Here is a 25832-nt window from a genome sequence, read left to right as displayed (position 1 = left end):
ACTCATACCCAAATAATGTTGTATTATACTCGTATGTGGCCAAAGCATAAATTGGAGAAACCATCATTTAAAAAAAGAAAAAAAAGACCCTTAAACTCAAACAGCAAGCATTTTATAAAATATTTCCTCAGAGGATGATGTCATCCTCCTGAGGAGCTTGAGCTGGCCAATCAGCAGTCTATTCGCATGAATATTAAAAAAAATGATATACGCCCACACCATTCTGTTGTTGGGGTACACCCACACCATTCCAACACAGAAAAGCTGCTTTTTAACATACTTAAAACATTTTGGAAGGAAAACTATTTCACTCATACTGTATTGTAATTAATTATAGGTCATATTTCATAGAAATCGGGAAACACTGGACAGTTACTTTAAAGATCTATTGGATTTACCCAGTCTTTGGTGATACAAGAGACCCTCACAAGCCATACAGTACATATTACAGTACACATATTTTTATACATTAATCTTGCTGAAAACATTACATTCTGGTCTATGAGGTAATTAGAACATTTGGATCAATGACAAAGTGCTTCACCAACATTAATTCAGTTCTTTGGCAGCTTCTTCCACATATACTCTTGGTTAAAAGGATACTGTATAGTGTTTGGGGCTCTTTGGGCGTAGCTTTATACACAGAAAAAGGTATACCACTGCATAAAGAGATGGAATACCAAATATTTGTCAATGAGACAGGAAATACATTATGGCCATCGGAACCACAATATTAAAAAGGTGGCATTTTAGATAAGGACAATATTTTAGACAATTATTTCTTATTGCATGAGAGCTGAATTTCGGACAAACGAGAGATCACATACCATATATCCCAAATGATGATACAATATGCATCAACAGTCAAACACTCTAGATTCACTTTTGCCGTGGTACTGAGTCTAGAGGCAAGATTTGACAACACTGTTATAAATGTATACAACTTCAATAAGTCAAAATCGCAAATAATCCAGTTAAAACACGACAGGGGATTCATCCCGATTCTACACACTTCTCCCAAACTGTGAACACTACCTGTCATGGATTTCACATAAGCTATGTAAGCACATGACCGCGAAGGAAGGACAACGTCAACAACAAAATGTTGCCCTTTCACTTTAAAACAGTTCGAACCTTTAGAGTAAATTAAAGGAAAAGCGAGAATTACCCAAGGCACATTTTCACCCAAGTATCCCATTGACATCAATGAATGATTTACGTGGAAGTTAGAGTTGTGCAAGCTTATCTCAACCCTGAATCAACCCCTTAGACAAGATGCTTAGAGGCATCAGAAGGAACCTCTCTGAGATTTGAGGTTGAGGATCTCTGCAGCCAGCTTCTGGGCGTCCATCAGGTGAGGGAACATCCCCATGACCGTATCCACCTGGTGGGGGTTGAAGATGGCCTGCAGTTTCTTACGGAGCTCCTCTCTCTCTGCGTCAAAGGCAGAAGGTGGAGGTGGCTGGGCCCAGGAGTCGTGTTCCTGCTGATCCCTGTAAGAGGAGCATGAGTGGGGGGCTCCATGCGGGGTAGGGGGCTTATGGAGATGGGGGCCGGGGGGGAGGCTACAGGACGCCCTAGCCTGGGGGACCCCGCCATGGAAGGGGTCTGACCAGTACTTCTGGGGGTGCTGATGGGGGTGGAAATGGTGTGCCCCCACCCCGTCTTGCTGGAAGTTGCAGGGGAGGCTGTAGTGGTGCATGTTGGGTGGGAACAGAGGAGGCGAGTAGGTGTCATACCTCGGCTGGGATTGGGAGTCGAGGTGTGGGTTGCTGTGGTGCTGCTGCTGGGGACCTGAGGAAGGAGCCAAATGGAAACAACACCTGCAGGGCTGGGGGCTGTCCTGGGCCAGCCTCTCTGGATGCATGCCCGGATGTCTGGAACCAGAGGGGAAGCCCTGCTGTTGCTGCTGCCTGGGCCTGAAGGCCTTGCTGTGGCCTTGGGACACATCCGAGTACTGGCTCTGGCTCTCATAGGAGCCAAAACCAGAGTCCAGGCACTCATGGGAGATGCTGGCATAGGGGAGGTCAGTAGCAGTGGAGGGGGAGAGCATACTGGGCCAGTCCATCTGGCCTTGGCCTACTGCTGTGGGGCTGCGGGCCTGCTGGTTCCTACAGGAGCGTGGCCCATCCCAGTATAGCAACATGTTCTCAGTTACCTGGCTCTTGGGACCCTCCCTCAGGGAACCGCGGTGCTCCAACGTCAGCCTGTGCTCCAGGTCATTCTCCAGAGAATAGGAGGGAAAGGATCCCGGGTCGGACTGGGGGCCCCTCAGGTGTGACATCATGGGATTCCGGTCCTGTTTTACCGAGGAGAGCCTTGCCTTCTCCCTGAGCTCATCAGCCAGCGAGGAGTGGGATTGGTGAGCGCGCTCAGGGTGGTAGAACTTACACTTTACGCCGTAGGTGCACTTTTTACCTGAAATAGAAAACATAAATGACAGTTATTACAGTATTACTACCTAAATCTAAAATAATACTGTTAACTCTACAATTCCACAGGAGAAAGTATCTGGACTCTTCACAACGAGTCTCTGATTAGAAGTGCTGATATAAAAATCAGATGTGCCTAATGGAGACCTGATCTTAGCTTAGTACTTTGTTTCAACAAGACAGGTTTTAAACTAAGCTTCAGTGTTCAGACAATCAAATTCAAACCCTATGGTACCTCACACACATATTTCTATGGTTGATATCTTACCATAAGGACAGAGTTGGCGCTTGTGTTCTGGCAGCAGAGGCTTCTTCCGAAGGAAGTTCTCCAGACTGGGACCATGACGACCAAGCGGGTCATCTGGGGGCATGAATCTGGGCCGGAAAATGGGTAAAATTGATCAGAAAACCATACAGGTAGAGTAGTGATAGAGGATCTAATCTATATCGATAAGAACAATAAAACGTGGTGCGGTCAGAGGGAATGTTCTCTTTTCCTATCTGAAATAATGACGTGAATACATGTCTCATTAATCATCCTTTAACCATACTGGAGTGGTCACCAAGCTTTGAGTCAAGATCACTTTGAGTCAAAATGCAAGCTGAGACCTACAGCACAGATATTTTTTTTAGAAGGTTACATAAAAAATAAAAGCCTCTGCAATATTAACCTATTAAAAACAGTATTGTAACAATTAGGCTTATGCAGTAGGCTATAGGCCCAATACATTATCAGCACATATTGGCTTTGCTTGAATTGTCCTGCAAATGTATTGTTGTTCGCACCATTTTTATACATTTTAGGTAGGCTATACAATCACACCGGCAATAGATCAGTTGTTGTGAGGCACAGCTGAGAGAGATACATTTAAATAATAATAATAATAATAATAATAATAAAGTTTTACTGGGCTGATGGTGCCTGTATCTGATGGTCAGTCTCAGTGGAGGGAGAGCAGCAGCAGACTGAAGGTTCGCCTCTTAACGTCCCTACGCTTTCCCTTTCCTCCGTAGACCAAAAAGGGACACCGTCTTCGAGCTGATGGCAAAACTCGAGTCCCACAACATTATTTCTGCCTCTGGACAAATACATGTTGTTACTCCTTTGAACAGAGAAAGTGAAATATTCCTCGATATTAAAAAAGACCCAAGCCGCTAATAATAACAACGCAAGCCTATCGATACACCTTCCTACTCATTCATTACAGCTGCAGTGCTGGTTGTAGTGCGAGTGGAAGTAGGATGAACGTGCATTTTATGGCTTATAAAAGTGTTGAATAAAAAGTGTTGACAGTGCTGAGCAAGAACTTAAACATGAACTCAATCATAAAAACACCAGCTCGTCGCTGTATTTGTTGAGTCATGGTTTTAAAAGTTCGGAAATCTCAAAATATCAACTTTGCTGTATCTGAGCCATCCGATTGGCCGGCCTATAGTACACTTGATTTACTCTCCGGGCCCGCCAGGAAGGCAGAGTTTGTACCTTCAGACACATGAAGCGGTTTAAAATGGAACACTTCACCTATCTGGCACGCAGGGCAGCTGAATCGGGTGCACCTGCCACAAACAGCGGAACGCAAGGCTTTATCTTTGGGTTTTCTACAGAAATGTTTGGCGATCGACCAGTTGGTGACCATGGCCTTACAGTATATTACACTACTACAGTATCTGCTCTAAAGGCCAAATCTGCTTTTCGGAAACCAAGTTGCTCGCTATTTCTGGGCTGAATCCTGACTAGAGAACTATGTGCATGACTCAAATTGTTGTACTTATCTACCATGGACATCAATGCATAATTAATAAAAAAAAACAATTAGGAATTGAAAACCTGTTTATATATTTAATGTTTCTGTCCAAATTTTTTTTTTTTTTTTAAATCAGTATTTATGACAGATGTTACCTGCTGAAACCCTCCACATGTATGGTCCCCATGCCGGGGGGTGGGGGGGGAATTGAATTCCGGCCGCGCCTCTTTACCATTGTATCTTCTCTCTATCTCCCCTTAATTCATGCCTGCCACTGTCAACCCCCCCAGTACTCACTTGTCATTGACGAAAGAGTACATGAGCAGCCTCTCCTCGATACAGCGCTTCCACTCCGGACGCTCTCCCTGCAGGTCCCTATAGGTGTCGTTGGACACGATCACGCCGTCCGACTCGTAGGCATGCTTCACAATAAAACGGTCGTCGTAGCAGACCACCCGTTTACCACCGACGCGTCTCGAGGGAGTGAAGACGACTATCTTCTTCTTCTCCAGCTCCATTAGAATGTGTTGGTCTGGAAATAAAGAATGCAGATGTTTCACCAAGTGTTTTATTATGGCCCAGTCTAGGGCCTGTACTCATAAAGCTTCTCAGAGTAGGAGTGCTGATCTAGGATCAGTTTTGCTATATAGATAATAATCAATGAGATTACATGGACAGCTGCTGTTGGTGATGTAAGAAGCAGAGATGGTTCGCTTTATGTTTGGTCTTTCATCATATTGGAATTCTGTTTGACACAAATTATTTCCACTGCCTTAACGGTTAATGTCTTCTTAGTACACATTAACATGACTAATATTCCAAAACAAAAAAACAACGTATTCTATACCTTTACATGATGAACAGACCAGGTGACACTATGATAATAAAGGGTTGCATAACATTGCTTCAGTCAAATATGGTATAGGTGTCCCAAATCAAACAGGGGACACTCAAAACAAATCCATCAACTGCGGAAACAGAATCCCTGAGACAAAACATACAGAGCACAAATCCAGCAATCATTTAAAACAAATATTACATGGCCTGGCTAATTATTACATAAGCTGTTCAAACTTCACAACCCACGTCCCCAATATCATATAACATGGAAACCTCCCAGCAGACTAAATTAAAGCATTGACAAATACATTCGAAATGAATGTTGAATAAATGGACCTGTGTACACAGTGTGAAAATGGACAATGGAAATTGTCCTTTAAATAAACAAAAAATGGGCAAGCTAAAAGGCAAAAATGTTCAGTAATCCAACTTTGAAAAGAACTGGCGCCATATTCATACGGTGTCTCAAAGTAGGAGTAGCGATGGAGGATCTGTTCCCTCCTGTCCACGTCATCTTATTCAGTATGACCTAAAAATAATGTATTTTTGTCCTAGAACTGCATTCCTAATGATACACTTGAATATGGACCCTGACTTAAATAAGTGAGAGACATAGGGCTCCATATTGAACAATTTTCTTGAGGTTTTTAGAGACTACTATTGACTAAAGCCTGAAAAGCACTCACAAATGTCAACTGTCTGTGTCAAAAATGCTTTGATAGTTCAGGTAACAATTACTTGACACTTAAACCTTAACGCTCTGCTTGATTGGAAACAGTTAAAGACACAGACAGTAACCTGGGTGTGTGAGAAAAACAGTTGCACTTCCTGGTTGGGGATTTCCCAATTCCTAGGTAGGACTGACTGTCGTGGTCATTTTTACTTCCTGGTTACCGGGATTGAAAATAGAACTTTTGGCTTGCTTGCTCCACCTCAGACAAATTCACTGAACCATGCAAGCAGCGGGTACTAGGTGATGATGCATCAGCTTCAAATAGTGGTCCGCCCTACTGCACACTGGCTTTGTACGCTAGGTAACACCTAACAACTGATAACCGATAGCCTCCAGGTACATGGACAAGAGTCACTGCTGTGTTCGACAACATGTGGGTTGAAGCAATCACAATTGGGACAATTTATGTAGAATTTTTTTTAGAAAGTCTAGAGAATGACGTCAGGCAGTAGTTCTGGATTTCAGTATTTCAACATTTGTCCAACAATACCCTCCGGTGGAGTTTCCCAATGCCTTTTGCCTCAGTCTCATATTACAGACACATCACATGACTGGAAACATACTGTAGGTGCAGTGAGTGTACTTACCAAACCTCTGCATACCAATGAGATAAGGGAATCTATTGCATTATTTTAAAGCAACAGGCACAATGAATACTGTACTTTATTGTAGTGTGTTGATTTTCTGTGTCTAGTATTTGTATGGATTGCTGACCTCAACAAAATGCATTTCCATAGTCCTGAACTAAAAAGAGAGAGATTAATCTCTGTCCCGGAAACTGGCCGTAAAAGCATTGTTTCATATTGTACATGAACATAGTTTGTGTTTTCAAAACCCCCTGGTATTAAATAAGTATTAATATTCAGAAAGAGAGACAAGTTTAATTCGAACTACAGTGCATTCGGGAAGTATTCAGACCCCTTGACTTTTTCCACATTTTTTACTTTACGGCCTTACTTCTAAAACGGATTAAATGTATTTTTTCCCCCCTCATCAATCTACACACAATACAACATAATGACAAAGAAATGTAAATAAGTATTCAGATCCTTTACTCAGTACTATGTTGAAGCACCTTTGGCAGTGATTACAGCCTTGAGTCTTCTTGGGTATGACGCTACAAGCTTGGCACACCTGTATTTGTGGAGTTTCTCCCATTCTTCTCTGCAAATCCTCTCAAGCTCTGTCAGGTTGGATGGGGAGTGTCGCTGCACAGCAATTTTCAGGTTTCTCCAGAGATGTTTGATCAAGTTAAAGTCCCGGCTCTGGCTGGGCCACTCAAGGACAGAGACTTGTCCTGAAGCCACTTCTGCGTTGTCTTGGCTGTGTGCTTAGGGTAGTTGTCCTGTTGGAAGGTGAACCGTCGGCCCAGTCTGAGGTCCTGAACTCTCTGGAGCAGGTTTTCATCAAGGATCTCTGTACTTGTTTCCCAGTCCCTGAAAAACATCCCCACAGCATGATACTGTCACCACTATGGCTCACTGTAGGGATAGTGCAAGGTTTCCTCCAGAAGTGATGCTTGGCATTCAGGCCAAAGCGTTCAATCTTAGTTTCATCAGATCAGAGAATCTTGTTTCTCATGGTTTGAGAGTCCTTTGGGTGCCTTTTGGCAAACTCCAAACGGGCTGTCATGGGCCTTTTACTGAGGAGTGGCTTCAGTCTGGCCACTCTACCATAAAGGCCTGATTGGTGGAGTGCTGCAGAGATGATTGTCCTTCTGGAAGGTTTTCCCATCTTCATAGAGGAACTCTGTCAGAGATGACCATTGGGTTCTTGGTTACCTCCCTGCCCAAGGCCCTTCACCCCCGATTGCTCAGTTTGGTCAGGTGGCCAGCTCTAGGAAGAGTCTTGGTGGTTCTAAACTTCTTCCATTTAAGAATGATGGAGGCCACTGTTCTTTGGGACCTTCAATGCTGCAGAAATTTGTTGGTACCCTTCCCCAGTTCTGTGCCTCGACACAATCCTGTCTCAGAGTTCTGCAGACAATTCCTTTGACCTCATGGCTTGGTTTTTGCTCTGACATGCACTGTCAACTGTGGGACCTTATATAGACAGGTGTGTGCCTTTCAAAATCATGTCCAATCAATTGAATTTACCACAAGTGGACTCCAATCCAGTTGTAGAAACATCTCAAGGTTGATCAATGGAAACAGGATGTTCCTGAGCTCAATTTTGAGTCTCATAGCAAAGGGCCTGAATACATTTGCAAAAATTTGATGAGAATTTTTTAAATATTTAATTAATTTTAGAATAAGGCTATAACGTAACAAAATGTGGATGCACTATAAATCTGAATGCACTATTTGTGAATCTCACCTGTGATGGGGACATCAGGCCTGGGCTGCTCCTTGCGCCATGAGGGCACAAACACAATGACGGTTGAGTGACCTCTATCCAGGAAATAGATCACTGCCAACTCAATTCCCCTACAGGAGAACACTTGTTTGTTACCATGACTGGAAGGGAGACAAGAGTGCAGGAAATGGGATAAATAAATATGTCATTACTTTCAATGAATCAACAAACATTTCTAGTGAAGAGGGCAGAGAGGTGAAGGTGCAGTTTTATGTCGATCTCTGATTGTTTCATTGTTAAAAAAAAAAGGTAGAGCAAAGCTAATTTCACCAAATCATTTCTCGTCTGTCTACAATGCATTCGCTTCACAGTGGCAATGCAAGCGAATGACAAGGTTTGCACAAAATTAAATACAGGAACACAGGCACGCAGCTAAAAAAGTACTCTGAGGAGTAAAGTAGCACGACATCATTAAAGTAACATATCTGTTAAAAGATAACATATGACAGAATGACAGCTATACTGTACATCAAGGTCCTATTTTACGCATAGCAGAGCTAAATAACACTTGCAGAGAGACCTTTGAACTTCATTGGACAATAAATATAAAACACCAGGTAAAAAAAATATCTTCGGCAAAACATAAAAACATCACATGGTAGGATGATTGGGTGACAACAAGCTTTGGTGAAGACATTTTACCAAGAGAAATATGATTCTTTATGTTCAAAATCATTCAGTCGGGTCTCTAACATATCATTAACATTATATCCAAAAAGTCAGATTTTGCATCCTAATGTATCCAAAAATAAGCACTGAGCTCTGTTGACAGAGCGTTGACGCTCCTTGCAGCAACTTTTTAGGATTTGACATGTTGTGCTCTTCAGCAAAGTTGTTTCTGTGAGTTGCAAAAAGCGAAATAAGCACGACACGAGTGGAATTAAACGCGAAAGTCTTAGGATCAAGTGCCTTGCTCAAGGGTACATTAACAGACTTTTCAGCCAGTCGGCTTGGGGATTTGGACCAACGATCTTTTGTTTACTGGCCCAATGCTCTGAACTGCTAGGCTACCTGTCACCACAGGTGAATCTGACATTCCTTTGAACATACACGTGGATTGTGTCTCCTTATTGGTTTATGACTTGAATAGAGTACAAAACACACACTGTATACTCAAATAGCTAGGTAATCAAAAAAATGTTGGCTTGGGTCCATCCATGTAATAAGGAGCAGGCAGTTAAAAATGGTCGTATATGCAAATACTTGAACTAAGAAGACATAAGACTTGAGTGACAATGTCGTCTGGCCTGTTCAATATGAACTCTATCCTGACAATATAAACACCGCCTTGACACATAGCGATCACTGGGAGCCAGTGCGAGGCAGAGACTTGCGTAGGATATTTGCATATGGTACAGCATTAACCTTAGCAAAGGCATGCACAGGCATGGCCAACTACCTCTTCAAACCCAGCTGACAAAATTGAATTAAGGTGCATGAGAAGAGCGTGCGGTTCTTGTGTTGAAGGGTCATAGTTCAACAGCTGATAATGAGTAGTTTTACAGGTATTTTTCACATAGCTGGCTGTCATTATCATTGTGATGTACAACCAACCACACGAGGAGAACATAATGCAGTACAGCCGCTTCATCTAATTTCTCAACCACAATAACACCTTAACCCTTACAGGACAGGACTGTCATGAAGATAACATACACGTGCGCACCAACACAGCTGAACTCATTGAAAAACACTTCAATTGAATGCTAGCTCTTACAAACATAACAAGACAAATCACTTCCTCTCTTTTCGACTCGCTCACCTCATGGCCACATTGCTGCCGTCAATAACGATTGGTTTCAGTCCACTGTCTGTGTCCCTCCTGTCCTCCAGCGATGAGACTGGTCTGTCTCTCTGGGGGCCATGGGTCCTAGAGGAGGCCATGCTGGAGCCTGTGTGGCTTGTGGGGCCAGTAGTATCGTCACCACTATCAGGGATGGTTGAGTTAGAAGTACTAGTGCTGGCTCCGCTGCGGACCAGCTCCCCCAGTACAGAGTTGGTGTCTGTATTCAGGCCTAGTTTCAACAGGGCGGTCCGAACCTCCATCGGGGAGTAGCCCAACTTTCTGAAGAAGTCCACCCTGAGCTGGAGCTCTCCTGGGTTGGGTTCAAACGGACCAGTGGCTGGGGTCTGGAGGCTGGGAAAGGCCTGGTCCATGCTCTACTACTGTCTGTCTGGGCTTTCTTGTACAGCATGGGAGGGTTATGACCTATTTTTCATGTTGATACTGTTGCCTGGATTGAACAGAGAGACTTCAGTTAAATTCAAGACAATGTTATGCATATATACACACTGAACAAAAATAGTAAAAAAAGAAACATTATTCTTGATGAACATCCAGGTGCTTTTTGGCAAACCTGAGTCAACTTTTTGGATAGCAGTTCTCCCATTATGTCCGGGGAAAACCAAACACTGTATCCCACTGTAAGAACCTCATACCAACGGTCAAGCATGGTGGTGGTAGTGTGATGGTTTTGGGATGTTTTGCTGCCTAAGGACCTGGACGACTAGCCTTAATAGAAGGTAAAAGGAATTCTGCTAAGTATCAGAGAATTCGACAGGAGAATGTCAGGCCATCCGTCTATAAGCTGAAGCGCAGCAAGACAATGATCCAAAACACACAATCAAGTCTACATGAAAAATTGCTAAAAAGCCCCTAAAAATTCGTTTTGGAATGGCCTAGTCAAAATCCAGATCTAATCCCAATTGAGATGTTGTGGCAGGACTTGAAACGAACAGTTCATGTTTGAAAACCCAAATGTTGCTGAGTTAAAGCAGTTCTGCACGCAAGATTAGGCCAAAATTCCTCCACAGTGATGTGAGAGTCTGATCAACAACTACAGGAAGCATTTGGTTGCAGTCATTGCAGCTAAAGGTGGCACAACCAGTTATTGAATGTAAGTGAGCAATTACTTATTCACAAAGGGGAATTGGGTGTTGCATAAGATTTGACATTTACATTTTAGTCATTTAGCAGATGCTCTTATACAGAGCGACTTACAGTAGTGAACACATACATTTCATAATTTTTTTCCCATACTGGTCCCCCGTGGGAATTGAACCCACAACCCTGGCATTGCAAACACCATGCTCTACCAACTGAGGCACACGGGACCATGACTTTGTTAATTAAAAAAAAAAATCAAAATCAAATAAGTATCCATTTTTTTGGTTATTTGTAAACTCAGGGTCCCTTTATCTAATATTAGGTTTTGGTTGAAGATCTGATAACATTTATCATAAAAAAATATGCAAAAACAGAGAAAATCAGAAAAGGGGCAAATACTTTTTCACAGCACTGTAGAAAAACGCCACAATTTCTAATATTTTACTGAGTTACAGTTCACATTAGGAAATTAGTCAATTTAAATAAATTCATTAGACCCTAATCTATGGATTTCACACGACTGGGAATACAGATTTGCATCTGTTGGTCACAAATACCAACAACAACAAAAAGGTAGGGGCCTGGATTCGAAAACCAATCATTATCTGTGTGACATCTCCTTCGGATAGAGTTGATCAGGCTGTTGATTGTGGCCTGTGGAATGTTGTTCCAGTCCTCTTCAATGGCTGTGAGAAGTTGCTGGATATTGGAGGTAACTGGAGCACGCTGTTGTACACGTCAATCCAGAGCATTCCAAACATGCTCAACGGGCGACATGTCTGGTGAGTATGCAGGCCATGGAAGAATTGGGACAATTTCAGCTTCCAGGAATTGTGTACAGATCTTTGCAACATGGGGCCGTGCATTATCATGCTGAAACATGAGGTGATGGCGGCAGATGAATGGCTCGACAATAGGCCTCAGCATCTCATCACTGTATATCTGTGCATTCAAATTGCCATCGATAAAATGCAATTGTGTTTGTTGCCCGCAGCTTATGCCTGCCCATACCATAACCCCACCGGCACCATGGGGCACTCTGTTCACAACTTTGACATCAGCAAACCGTTCTCCCATACGTCTGCCATCTGCCCGGTACAGTTGAAACCGGGATTCATCCGTGAAGAGCACACTTCTCCAGCGTGCCAGCGGCAATCAAAGGTGAGCATTTGCCCACTGAAGTCGGTTACGAAACCGAACTGCAGTCAGGTCAAGACCCTGTTGAGGATGACGAGCACGCAGATAAGCTTCCCTGAGGCGATTTCTGACAGTTGAAATTCTATGGTTGTGCAAACCCAGTTTCATCAGCTGTCCGGGTGGCTGGTCTCAGACGATCCCGCAGGTGAAGAAACCGGATGTAGAGATCCTTGGGTGGCATGGTTACACGTGGTCTGCGGTTGTGAGGCCGGTTGGAAGTACTGCCAAATTCTCTAAAATGACATTGGAGGTGGCTTATAGTAGAGAAATGAACATTCAATTCAGCTCTGGTGGACATTCCTGCAGTCAGCGTGCCAATTGTACACTGCCTCAACATCTGTGGCATTGTGTTGCACATTTTAAAGTGGCCTTTATGGTCCCCAACACAAGGTACACCTGTGTAATGCTCATGCTGCTTAATCAGCTTCTTGATATGCCACACCTGTCAGATGGAAGGAATATCTTGGCAAAGGAGAAATGCTCACTAACATTTTTACATACGCTCTGGAGTGATTTACAAGTGCTATTATGGTTAAGTGTCCTGCTCAAGGGCACGTCAGATTTTTCACCTAGTCGGTTTAGGGATTCAAACTAGCAACCGAAACCCAACACTCTTAACCTATCTGCCACCCACTAACAGGGATGTAAACAAGTGTGCACAACATTTGAGAGAAATAAGCTTTTAGTGCATATGGAACATTTCTGGGCTCTTTAATTTCAGCTCATGAAACCAACACGTCATATTTTTGTTCAGTGTAGTTTGGCTGACATACTGTATTATGTTAGAGTAATATGCAAATTATTCAGTTGACAACTTGACATATTGACTTTACTGCATTACGTTGAAGGCCTAATATGATTGTATTCACATTAGGCTAAAGTGTCACAAGTCTACAGCAATTGCAAACGGTTCTTAGATTATTGCAATGTATCACAGAAACCACACAATTAAACTGGTAAACTTCCCAAATGCAACATTACCATAGCCTGAAGCACCCTAGACGAATCAAAGAACTAGATTAATCCCACACGAATATTAAGTATTTACCCATGTAAATAATAAAATAGCATATACAAAAACTACATTACAAAGGCCGACAATGTATTCACTGTAGTGAGAAAAACACAGCGCCAGGCTCTCCTGTACCAACGAATACCTTAATCCAAGGACAGGTGACACGTAAAACAGATTCATGTGACGTTTGAGTGAAAACAAGAGTAAATCATGATCTTTGTACAAATACACAACGCTGACAATAGTGTTTAGAATTTACCTTAACTTTCAATTAGTGTTCCTCTTCGTGGTGCTCCATTTTCACTTCGACCATACGTTTAGCATTTCCGATTTACGCTATGACTTCGCAACCGCAGCACCTCCCTCTCTCGTACTCAAAAGTGTCTTTCCTTTATTCCTGTGCGGCCACGGGCCCAATTTGTTAAAGTCCTCCAAAGTTTCCTTCAAATTATAGCCTACACTACTGTAAAGCTACATTTTTTCAGTCCTAGCCTAGAAGTCAAATTCAATTCTTGAATGTCTGAAACTGAAACTAACCCTGCCCTGTTAACTTAAGGTAAAGTCTGATTTCTAAATCAGTTCACCAAAATTATGGACATGTTATACCTGTAGGTATAGCAGCAGTAAGTAGGGGTGCTGCATCCATAAAAATCAGAATAAAAAATAATAATTGAAAAAAAAAGCTAGAAAACGTTTTTTTTCTTCTTCTAGCAAAAGCAGTGCACTGGGCCTTTACTAGTCCTGTATTAGCGGACCAGCTCCCCCCCTTCCCCCCACCGCAGCACCACAACCCCCAAACCATCTTCCTGCAGCTATGCCTGTAGGCCTATTTCATTGTCTGACTGGATTTGCTCTCCATGAAAACTTTAGAATATTTTAGACATTGTGATGATCTAGGCTTAACCTACAGTGTAAATGTATTTACAGTGATAAGTATCTGCCCTTGTGAAATGTAGGCTCTAGTTCACTATTGATATACTCTATGGTACAGAACAGATTTTCCCACAAGATGTCACGCTTTACATTGTCTCATGCTGGGTTGATGCACACTTAGGCCTACCTTGTTAGGGAATATCAATCCAAAGCCATAGTGTGTGTGTGTTTTGAGTATGTGAATAGGTGGCATGTGGGTTTCAAGTTTGGGGGAAGCTATATTTTTCACAAAAATATGTACCTTTTATAATAAAGCATTGCATGGATCTATCATCGCATTTGCAGACTAATATAAAATAGCCTACTATTGCTAAAGTGATGAGTAGATTGGATAGTCAGAAATTAGGCTAATAATATAACTCACTGTTCAAAAAAAAAGGCCGTTCTGCTTTTCTTCTCCTTTCTTCGCTCACATCCAGAGCTCAGCCCCAGCTAGAGGGACATTCTTTAGCAGGATCCGAGAAAATGTAGAGTTTTATAAACACATTTCGTGCAATTCTACAACACTTACTTGCCATGACTGGAGACATTAGCATAATCTTTAATACCACAAAATGACAGGTTAGGCTGATCTGCTGACAATGACAAACTGAGATCAATAAAAACAAACTTGTCTTCAATGCAACCGTCTAATTGAGGCCTATGAAAATTGGAGACATTGTAGGCTATGACGTCCATCTAGCCTGGATAAGGAAATTATTGTCCCAAAAAAAGGATAAAGACAGTGAATATGCACACTCACCAGGGATATGTCAATCAACTCTGATATTTGCTGCACTCCTGCCCAAACTGCACGCTTCCTAAATTGCGCGCTTCCCGGCTGTATGTGCTTGTAATTTAAAACAATCCACAGCAATTTAAAAAAATAAGCTAATAAACCTCTGTGGCTAAATACTGTTCTCTGGTGAAGTTATATTTTTAAAAAATATATATATTTTTAACTTTTATCCCCCTTTTCTCCCAAATGTCATGGTATCCAATTGGTAGTTCAAGTCTTGTCTCATCGCTGAAACTCCCGTATGGACTCGGGAGAGGGAAAGGTCAAGAGCTGTGCGTCCTCCGAAACACAACCCAGCCAAGCCACACTGCTTCTTGACACAATGCTCGCTTAACCCAGAAGCCAGCCGCACCAATGTGTCAGAGGAAACACCATGCACCTGGTGACTGTGTCAGAGTCAGAGTGCATTGCACCCAGCCCGCCACAGGAGTCACTAGAACTGATGGGACAAGAATCTCCCTGCCGGCCAAACCCTCCCCTAACCCGAACGATGCTGGGCCAATTGTGTGCTGCCCCATGGGTCTCCCGGTCGCGGCCGGCTTGTGGACTCAAACAAGGATCTCTAGTTGCACAGCTAGCATTGCGATGCAGTGCCTTAGACCACTGCGCCACTCGGGAGGCATTCTGGTGTAGTGTTTTGAAGGAATTTATTTATTTGTGTTTAGACAGGAGTATATCATTTTGGCAAGTTCCATTCAATTTACTTTAAGGGAAGCTTAGCTTATTGGACACGCTGCCTATGAGTATGTGTAAAGTTTTGCATGTGTAAGGCTATGCATGTGTGTGATATGTTACAACAAAGGTGAGGTTAGGCAAGTATGTGGATGTGGCCAGTTTGTCTGTGCATTTCAGGTTAATGAATTTGTTTGGTTGGTTTCCGGGTGGTAGCACTTTAGTTTAGAGTGCTAAAACAACAGGGTAACATCCGGAAAGTACTAGGAAACAACAGCGAAATACGACGGTAACGACCAGGTAAGAACATGGTAATAACCCGTTAATAGTTACTATGTAGCTGCTAAATACTGATATAAAGTTCTATACATTTCTCTGGTTGTTATGTAGAAACAATTATTCCTTACTGAAGAACTATCAATAATAGAGGCTAAGTAGAAAAAGTTACATAGTAAGTATTTAAGGCCATTTCCCCTCTTCTCAGCAGCATCGTCTATACTTATTAAGAATGTACTTGGAACTCTCGTAGAAAGACTATTTGTTTAACAGAAACATTTGAGAAATGACATCATACTTATACTGTACAAAACATACATTGTGTGTCTTTGGTTATAGCTGGGTAGTTACCTTGTTGTTGCCGTCTTGTTTCGCTGTTGTTTCCTATTATTTTCCGTGCATCACCAAGTTATTTCGGCACTGTACTTAAGTAACTATGTAACTTACTGGTCATTTCTTTATAGTTTCACCATAGCTTCAGTATACAATGCATTTAAAAAGTATTCAGACACCTTCCCTTTTTCCACATTTTGTTCCGTTAGACTTATTCTAAAATTGATTAAATATTTTTTTCCCCCTCATCAATCTACACTCAATACCCTATAATACCCCATATTTAAAAATACAAAATCAGAAATACCTTATCTACATAAGTATTCAGACCCTTTGCTATGCATCATGAAATTGTGGTCAGGTGCATCCTGTTTCCATTGATCCTCCTTGAGATGTCTCTACAACTTCATTGGAGTCCACCAGTGGTAAATTCAATTGATTGGACATGAATTGGAAAGGCACACACTTGTCTATATAAGGTCCCAGAGTTGACAGTGCATGTCAGAGCAAAAACCAAGCCATGAGGTAAAAGGAATTGTCCGCAGAGCTCCGAGACAGGATTGTGTTGAGGCACAGATCTGGGGAAGGGTACCAAAACATTTCTGCAGCATTGAAGAACCCAAAGAACACACTCCATCATTCTTAAATGGAAGAAGTTTGGAACCACAAAGACTCTTCCTAGAGCTGGCCGCCTGGCCAAACTGAGCAATCAGGGGAGAAGGGCCTTGGGCAGGGAGGTGACCAAGAACCCGATGGTCACTCTGACAGAGCTCCAGAGATCCTCTGTGGAGATTGGCGAACCTTCCAGAAGGATAACCATCTCTGCAGCACTCCACCAATCAGGCCTTTATGGTAGAGTGGCCAGATGGAAGCCACTCATGAGAGCCAATTTGGAGTTTGCCAAAAGGCACCCAAAGGACCCCCAGACCATGAGAAACAAGATTCTCTGGTCTAATGAAACCAAGATTGAACTCTTTGGCCTGAATGCTAAGCGTCACGTCTGGAGGAAACCTGGCACCATCCCTACGGTGAAGCATGGTGGTGGCAGCATCATGCTGTGGGGATGCTTTTTAGCAGCAGGGACTGGGAGACTAGTCAGGATCGTGGGAAAGATGAACGGAGCAAAGTATAGAGATATCCTTGATGAAAACCTGCTCCAGAGCGCTCAGGACCTTAGACTGGGGCGAAGGTTCACCTTCCAACAGGACACAGCCAAGACAATGCAGGAGTGGCTTCAGGACAAGTCTCTGAATGTCCTTGAGTTGCCCAGCCAGAGTCCAGACTTGAACCTGATCGAACATCTCTGGAGAGACCTGAAAATAGCTTGGCAGTGACGCTCCCCATCCAACCTAACAGAGCTTGAGAGAATCTGCAGAGAAGAATGGGACAAACTCCCCAAATACAGGTGTGCAAAGCTTGTCAAAAATCCCTGCCAAAGGTGCTTCAACAAAGTACTGAGTAAAGGGTCTGAATGTTTACATAAATGTGATATTTATTTTTTATTGTTTGCATACATTTTCTGAAAACCTGTTTTTGCTTCGTCATTATACGCTATTGTGTGTAGATTGATGAGGGGAAAAAACTATTTAACCCATTTTAGAATAGAATAACATAACAAAATGTGGAAAAAGTCAAGGGTCTGAATACATTCCGAATGCACTGTATCTCCTGTACATAAGTGTGGAGGTATAATTTATTTAACCTTTATTTAACCAGGTAAGCTAGTTGAGAACAAGTTCTCATTTACAACTGCGACCTGGACAACCCCCTCAGTCTCCTGAGGGGGAATAGGTTTTGTCGTGCCCTCTTCACGACTGTCTTGGTGTGCTTGGACCATGTCAGTTTGTTGGTGATGTGGACACCAAGGAAGTTGAAGCTCTCAACGTGCTCCACTACAGCCCCATCGATGACAATGGGGGCGTGCTCGGTCCTCCTTTCCTTGTAGTCCACAATCATCTCCTTAGTCTTGATCACGTTGAGGGAGAGGCTGTTGTCCTGACACCACACAGCCAGGTCTCTGACCTTCTCCCTATAGGCTGTCTCGTCGTTGTTGGTGATCAGGGTTACCACTGTTGTGTCATCGGCAAATTTAATGATGGTGTTGGAGTCGTGCCTGGCCGTGCAGTCATGAGTGAACAGGGTGCACAGGAGGGGACTGAGCACACACGTCTGAGTGGCTCCGGTGTTGAGGATCAGCGTGGCGGATGTGTTGTTACCTACCCACACCACCTGGAGGCGGCCCGTCAGGAAGTCTAGGATCAAGTTACAGAGGGAGTCCCAGGGTTTAGTCCCAGGGTCCTTAGCTAAGTGATGAGCTTTGAGGACACTATGGTATTGAACGCTGAGCTGTAGACAATGAACAGCATTCTCACATAGGTGTTCCTTTTGTCCAAGTGTGAAAGTGCAGCGTGGAGTGTAATAGAGATTGCATCATCTGTGGATCTGTTAACTGAGTCACTGGTGCTTCCTGCTTTAATTTTTGCTTGTAAGCAGGAATCAGGAGGATAGAATTTTGGTCAGATTTACCAAATGGAGGGCGAGGGAAAGCTTTGAACGCATTTCAGTTTGTGGAGTAAAGGTGGTCTACATTTTTTTCCCTCTGGTTGCACATTTAACATGCTGGTAGAAATAAGGTAAAACTGATTTAAGTTTCCCTGCATTAAAGTCACCGGCTACTAGGAGCGCCGCCTCTGGATGAGCATTTTCCTGTTTGATTACGGTGTAATACAGCTCATTGAGTGCGGTTTTAGTGCCAACCTCACTCTGTGGTGGTATGTAGACAGCTATGAAAAATATAGATGACAACTCTCTAGGTAGATAGTGTGGTCTACAGCTTATCATGAGATACTCTACCTCAGGCGAGCAAAACTTTGAGACTTCCTTAGATATCATGCACCAGCTGTTGTTTACATAAATGCATAGGCCCCCGCCCTGTGTCTCACCAGAGCCTGCTGTTCTGTCTTTCTGATTGAGTGTACAGTGGTTCCTCCTTTAAAATTTGCGTCATACTGCAGCATACCTTGCGGGCTGCTGCAGTATTCTGTGGCACGTTATTGAATTGTCAGCCATTTTTTCTGTTAATGCAAGTTACTGCTAGTTTGACCACCAGAGGGTATCTTTGAGAAGTATTTGATATTCTTCCATATTGGCATTACCAAAGAATTTAAAAGCTTTTTTGTAATAACATAGTATATGGGATTGATTGAATATGGGATTGAAACGAAACCAGTAGGATGGAATGGACAATATGGTGCTGTACGTTGTGATGGTCAGGAGTAGGCTACAGCATAACAGGATTGGAGGATTCTAAATTAATATCTAAGGGGCATAACATTTCCACCCCCAAAATTGTAGTGTAACCAATACCCCAATATCTCATTGATTTATCAAGACCAGTCCCCATGCTTGACTCAGAGCAGCGCGAAACAACCTGTATTTGTTTATTAAGCTACTGTGCAGTCTGACAAGTAAACATAGCCTACAATACATGCTGTAGTAAACATGGGAAAGTGCCTAATTCTTTACATAAGGGAGAGCAGGCCATGTCCAGACATTCTCTGTGACCTCAAGTACCTGAAGTATATCTGTGCTTGTAAATAAATAAGAATTTGTTTTTAACTGATTCCATATGTGTTATTTCAAAGTTGTGATGTCTTCACTATTATTCTACAATGTAGAAAATTGTGGCTCAGTTGGTAGAGCATGGTGTTTGCAACGCCAGCATGGTGTGTGCAATGCCAGGGTTGTGGGTTCGATTCACATGGGGGGCCAGAAAAAAAATGCATGAAATTAAATGAAATGTATGAAATGTATGCATTCACGGCTGTAAGTCGCTCTGGATAAGAGCGTCTGCTAAATGATTAAAATGTAAGTCGTGGAATGAGTAGGTGTGTCCAAGCTTTTGACTGGTACTTGCTAATTAATTTGATTCATTTTATGGTGTTCTATTCCAAGAAAAACAAAAAACCCTCTGGGTTTTCTTAAGGATGTAATGGAAAATATGGCGCTGTACAACATGACGGCCGGCAGTACAGTACTGGGCTATTTAGCTAAAGAATCCCTGTGTCGTGTGGCCAGAGTATGCGGGAGACCGGGGTTCAATTCCCTGATGTGAAGGAAGGAGTAGGCTGTCCTTGTAAATATTAATTTGTTATTTTCTGACTTGCCAAGTTAAATAAAGGTTACACTAAGAGCATAACATTTCTGCACCCTAATTTTTTAATTTTAGTCTAACCAATACCCAAACGGAGATGAAGTGAGAATAAAAATCTAATTGATTTATCAAGACCAGTCCCCATGCTTGTCTCAGAGTAGCGCAAAACATTGCTAAAATAGTTGTAGGCTTTTGCTTCAAATCCTATTGCTTCTAACTTCAATATGCTCTTTAAATAAATAAGAGCTACACCACTTTTAACAGCACATTACTCAACACTAGTGAGACTCATGCCGCCTATGGTAGGCCTACAGTATATTGAAAAATATGACGTGACTCTCCGCCAATAATTACATATAAAGGATTGGAGGATTCTAAATTAAAACCAAAAGCCACCTCATTTTATTTAACTAGGCAAGTCAGTTAAGAACAAATTCTTATTTTCAATGACAGCCTAGGAACAGTGCCTTGTTCAGGAGAAGAATGACAGATTTGTACCTTGTCAGCTCAGGGATTTGAACTTGCAACCTTTCGGTTACTAGCCCAACGCTCCAACCACTAGGCTACTTGCCGCCCCGCTCATGGGTCTCTGCTGTTGAAAATGAAATGTTAGTCTAAAAGAAATGTGAGATAATGTCTAAATTCTTTTTACAGTGAAGATCAAGTTTATAAAGTGCTTGGCTGGGCTGATGAGACGGAACAAAGTAAATAGGCACTTTAACATCATAGATTTAGCCGGTGGTAACTTGTCGAATAGACACAGCTGGAATGTGGTTTCAACCAAACAGCATTCAGGATTAGACCCACCCGTTGTATAATTATGCAATAAGGCCCGAGGGGGTTAATTAAAGCAGTACAAATACATGTTTTGTCATACCTGTGGTATACGGTCTGTTATAAACTGGGTGGTTTGAGCCCTGAATTCTGTTGGCTGAAAGCCATGGTATATCAGACCGTATACCACGGGTATGACAAAACATTTGTTTTACTGCTCTAATAACGTTGGTAACCTGTTTATAATAGCAATAAGGCTCCTCGGGCGTTTGTGATATTATGGCCAATATACCACAGCTAAGGGCTTTGTCCAGGCACTCTGCATTGTGTCGTGCCAGGAACCATATATTGGCAATATACCACACATCCTTGGGCCTTATTGCTTAAATATACCATGGCTGTCAGCCAATCAGCATTCAGGGCTCAAACCACCCAGTTTATAATATGCTATTAACTGTCTCCAGAACCACTGAATAGTTTTCAACTTTGAAACCACCCAAGTCCCGTTTTGTCCACGGCAGGCAGTGATCGGCCCCTTCGAGCCATGACTCATATTGCCCTGCTGGGTATAATACGCACTGCCCTGCCAGAGAGTGTCACTCTAGCAACCCATTCAGCCCCCGTAAATACTGACAATCGAGATGTACAAACTATGGCATAAGGGAACGACGAGTGGATAAGAGGCAATCCGTAATTTCGATTAAGACATTAATGAGCAAGCTAGGACAGACATAGTCAATTTAACTATTTGTTCAGCACTTTTGTAATGTATAGCAACAGAATTCAGTACATAGGCCGTTCTTACAGTGTTCTCCCTGTCCACCAAGTCAGAACCATAGGATAAATGAATGAGGTATATAAGGACACAATGAAAGCTCTTACAATATTTGATAATTACATTTCACCAAGTCAGAACAGTAGACTAAGTTGAGGGGGAAAAGGACCAAATTATTTGGGCTACTAACAGTTTACTACACAACACACACTTGATATTACTTTCTTAGCTACAGCATAAATATCTCCCTGGCATATTACATAATTTATGTAGCAGCATACAATACATTTTTGGACTCACCTTGTTGTGCTGTGATCACTTCAACAGGAAGATGGCGTGGGGCTCCTTCTTATGGGCAAATTTTGTCATCAAACTTTGTCATAAAAATCTGTCATTCTCTCTGGATTTATGGTGCTTTCAAGACAACTGGGAACTCAGAAAAAAACAAGGTTGAATCATGACGTCAGTGATCTTCAGGCCGAAGCTCTAGAAAGAGGCCTGAGTTCCCGACTTGGAATTCCGAGTTCGATGACCGTTCAAAACCTATTTTCCCAGTCGTAGATAATTTTTTTCCCCGAGTTCCCAGTTACATTTTAGTCATTTAGCAGACGTTCTTATCCAGAGCGACTTACAGTAGTGAATACATACATTTCATTTTGATTTCATGCATTTTTTTTTGTACTGGCACCCCCATGGGAATCGAACCCACAACCCTGGCGTTGCACACACCATGCTCTACCAACTGAGTCACAGTTGTCTTGAACTCACTGAAGTCTGAGATTTCTCAGTTGTTTTGAACGCGGCAGAAGTCATGCTGGATTGACAGCATGGCCATTGTTTTCAATCTTTTCTGGCCCATGATGTGTTGCAAGTGAATGTTTATCCTTTTAAGCTTGGAAAAGAGATTCTTATTTTTTTTGTTTTTATATATATATTTTTTATGGGGTTCTTTTTCGTGATATCCAATTGGTAGTTACAGTCTTGTCCATTGCTGCAACTCCCATATGGACTCGGGAGAGGTCGTGAAGGTCGAAACACTATCCTGCCAAGCCGCACTGCTTCTTGGCACACTGCTCGCTTAACCCAAAAGCCAGTTGCACCAATGTGTTGGAGGAAACACCATACAGCTGGTGACCAAAGTCAGCGTGCATGCGCCCAGCCCACCACAGGAGTCGCTAGAGATCGATAGGACAAGGAAATTCTGGCCGGCCAAACCCTCCACTAACGACGCTGGGACAATTGTGCGCAACCTCATGGGTTTCTCGGGTCGCAGCTAGCTGCAACACAGCCCGCAATTGAACCTGGATCTGTTGTGATGCCTCCAGCACTGTGACACACTGCCTAGACCACTGCACCACTCAGGAGGTGGAAAATAGATTCTTAAACCCAGACTTGGACCACACTGAATAGCAGGCTAGTGATTGCTTTGCAAAGCTTATAGTTAGCCACTGATTCCTTCCAAAACACTCATTGTTGAATTTGCGATTTCCAATTTGTTGTGTAATGTTTATGTCCAATGGCTGATGAGCACCGATACATTTCTGTAATTTGTCTTCATATGACAAGGATTGAAAAGGATTTGCGAGTAGATTGTTGACTTGATTCATGAGGATGACTGCTTGTCTAGCCTGTTAGCTAAGATTTTGAAAGTATGACGTCAACATGATCAGTCCAATCAAAGCTACGGTAGATAAGTGATTTGACGTCATTTTATCTGTGGCCAATGACCTTGAGCCTTCTTGGATGGGCACTTCTAATGTAAATCTATGAGCAGCACCCAAGGGGCTTGACATTTTTAGCTCTCCCCATAGATTTTGCAGTGACGTAGTGTCCCCATGAGTGGCAGAACACTGAGCCAATCACGGCCTAACTAGAGAACATTACAACCTCTATGCTCCGCATTTTCCACTAGCTTCCCCGCCACCACAGAAAGCACTGAGCTAGGCTGAAGCACCTGCATTTTGGAGCTGATTTACTCAAGACAGCAATAAATAGACCATGTTTGTAAGCGGCTTTTGTCACAACTGTAGAGGAGTAGGCAGGAGGCAGTTGCAGGTTTAGAACTACTGAATTTATTAATGCACCATATGTAAAAGCGGGACGAAACCCAAAGTGCAAAATAATAAAGTACTCAGGAAATAGTAGCAGAGATTCCCCTCAGGAAAACAAGCAACATTTACAATGCCCAACAAAGACAAATGACAGAGGGAGTATATACAGTTGAAGTCGGAAGTTTACATACACTTAGGTTGGAGTCATTAAAACTCATTTTTTAACCACCACAAATTTCTTGTTAACCTACTTTGTGCATGACACAAGTCATCTTTCCAACAATTATTTACAGACAGATTATTTAACTTATAATTTACTGTATCACAATTCCAGTGGGTCAGAAGTGTACATACACTAAGTTGACTGTGCCTTTAAACAGCTTGGAAATCTCCAGGAAATTAAGCCATGGCTTTAGAAGTTTCTGATAGGCTAATTGACATAATTTGAATCAATTGGAGGTGTACCTGTGGATGTATTTCAAGGCCTACCTTCAAACTCAGTGCCTCTTTGCTTGACATCATGGGAAAATCGAAAGAAATCAGCCAAGACCTCAGAAAAATAATTGTAGACCTCCACAAGTCTGGTTCAAGCCTGGGAGCAATTTCCAAACGCCTGAAGGTACCACGTTCATCTGTACAAACAATAGTACGCAAGTATAGACACCACGGGACCACGCAGCCGTCATACCGCTCAGGAAGGAGACGTGTTCTGTCTCCTAGAGAATTAACGTACTTTGGTGAGAAATGCAAATCAATCCTAGAATAACAGCAAAGGACCTTGTGAAGATGCTGGAGGAAACAGGTACAAAAGTATCTATATCCACAGTAAAACGAGTCCTATATCGACATAACCTGAAAGGCCGCTCAGCAAGGAAGAAGCCACTGCTCCAAAACCGCCCCAAAGAAAACAGACTACGGTTTACACCTAAACATGGGGACAAAGCTCGTACTTTTTGGAGAAATGTCCTCTGGTCTGATGAAACAAAAACATAACTTTTTGGCCATAATGACCATCGTTATGTTTGGAGGAAAAAGGGGGAGTCTTGCAAGCCGAAGAAACCATCCCAACCGTGAAGCACGGGGGTGGCAGCATCATGTTGTGGTGGTGCTATGCTGCAGGAGGGTCTGGTGCACTTCACAAAATAGATGGCATCATAAGGGAGGGAAATTATGTGGATATATTTAAGCAACATCTCAAGATATCAGTCAGGAAGTTAAAGCTTGGTCGCAAATGTCACGGGTGTCGTAGCGTTTAGACCAAAACGCAGCGGGAAAATGTATACTCATCTTCTTTTATTAAAGGACAAAGAAGGAAAACCAAAACGAATACAAAAATACGACGACAAAGTACAGGCGGGTAAGGCACAAAGCTATATCCCATGACAAACACAGTCCTAAATATAGGACCTTCAATCAGAGGCAACGATAGACAGCTGCCTCCAACTGAAGGCCCCAACACCAATTAACTAAACATAGAAATACAAACGACTAGACTGAACATAGAACTAAACTAACATAGAACAATAACCAAAACCCTGGACTAATAAATCAAATACCCCTCTACATACATAACCACCCCGAACCATATAAACCAAATACCCCCTCTACATGAACACATACACAAACACACCCTAAACCACATAAAACAAATACCCCCTGCCACATCCGGAACAAACTATAATAACAAATAACCCCTATTACTGGTCAGGACGTGACAGCAAATGGGTCTTCCAAATGGACAATGACCCCAAGCATACTTCCAAAGTTGTGGCAAAATGGCTTAAGGACAACAAAGTCAAGGTATTGGAGTGGCCATCACAAAGCCCTGACCTCAATCCCATATAAAATTTGTGGGCAGAACTGAAAAAGTGTGTGTGAGCAAG

General features: G+C 42.5%; 1 protein-coding gene across 3 annotated transcripts; it reads right to left on the bottom strand.

The window, feature by feature from the left end:
* Window positions 1-367: 367 nt before the first annotated feature.
* Window positions 368-15066, bottom strand: zc3h12aa (zinc finger CCCH-type containing 12Aa). 3 transcript variants are annotated; one of them, XM_029737849.1, is made up of 7 exons: window positions 14880-15066; window positions 14502-14582; window positions 9868-10339; window positions 8067-8206; window positions 4475-4709; window positions 2701-2807; window positions 368-2418 (listed from the first exon to the last, which is right to left on the bottom strand). In XM_029737849.1, the coding sequence occupies exons 3-7, from the start codon at window positions 10260-10262 to the stop codon at window positions 1289-1291; spliced, it is 2007 nt and encodes a 668-aa protein (XP_029593709.1). In that variant the 5' UTR covers window positions 10263-10339; window positions 14502-14582; window positions 14880-15066; the 3' UTR covers window positions 368-1288. The 3 variants fall into 3 exon arrangements, with proteins under 3 accessions (XP_029593709.1, XP_029593708.1, XP_029593710.1); XM_029737848.1 differs by lacking the exons at window positions 14502-14582; window positions 14880-15066 and adding an exon at window positions 13464-13848; XM_029737850.1 differs by lacking the exons at window positions 14502-14582; window positions 14880-15066 and adding an exon at window positions 12288-12306.
* Window positions 15067-25832: the final 10766 nt, after the last annotated feature.

The sequence above is a fragment of the Salmo trutta genome, chromosome 37 (genome assembly GCF_901001165.1).
Source record: "Salmo trutta chromosome 37, fSalTru1.1, whole genome shotgun sequence".
Classification (NCBI taxonomy): domain Eukaryota; kingdom Metazoa; phylum Chordata; class Actinopteri; order Salmoniformes; family Salmonidae; genus Salmo; species Salmo trutta.
This window is presented reverse-complemented; position numbering and strand designations above follow the sequence as displayed.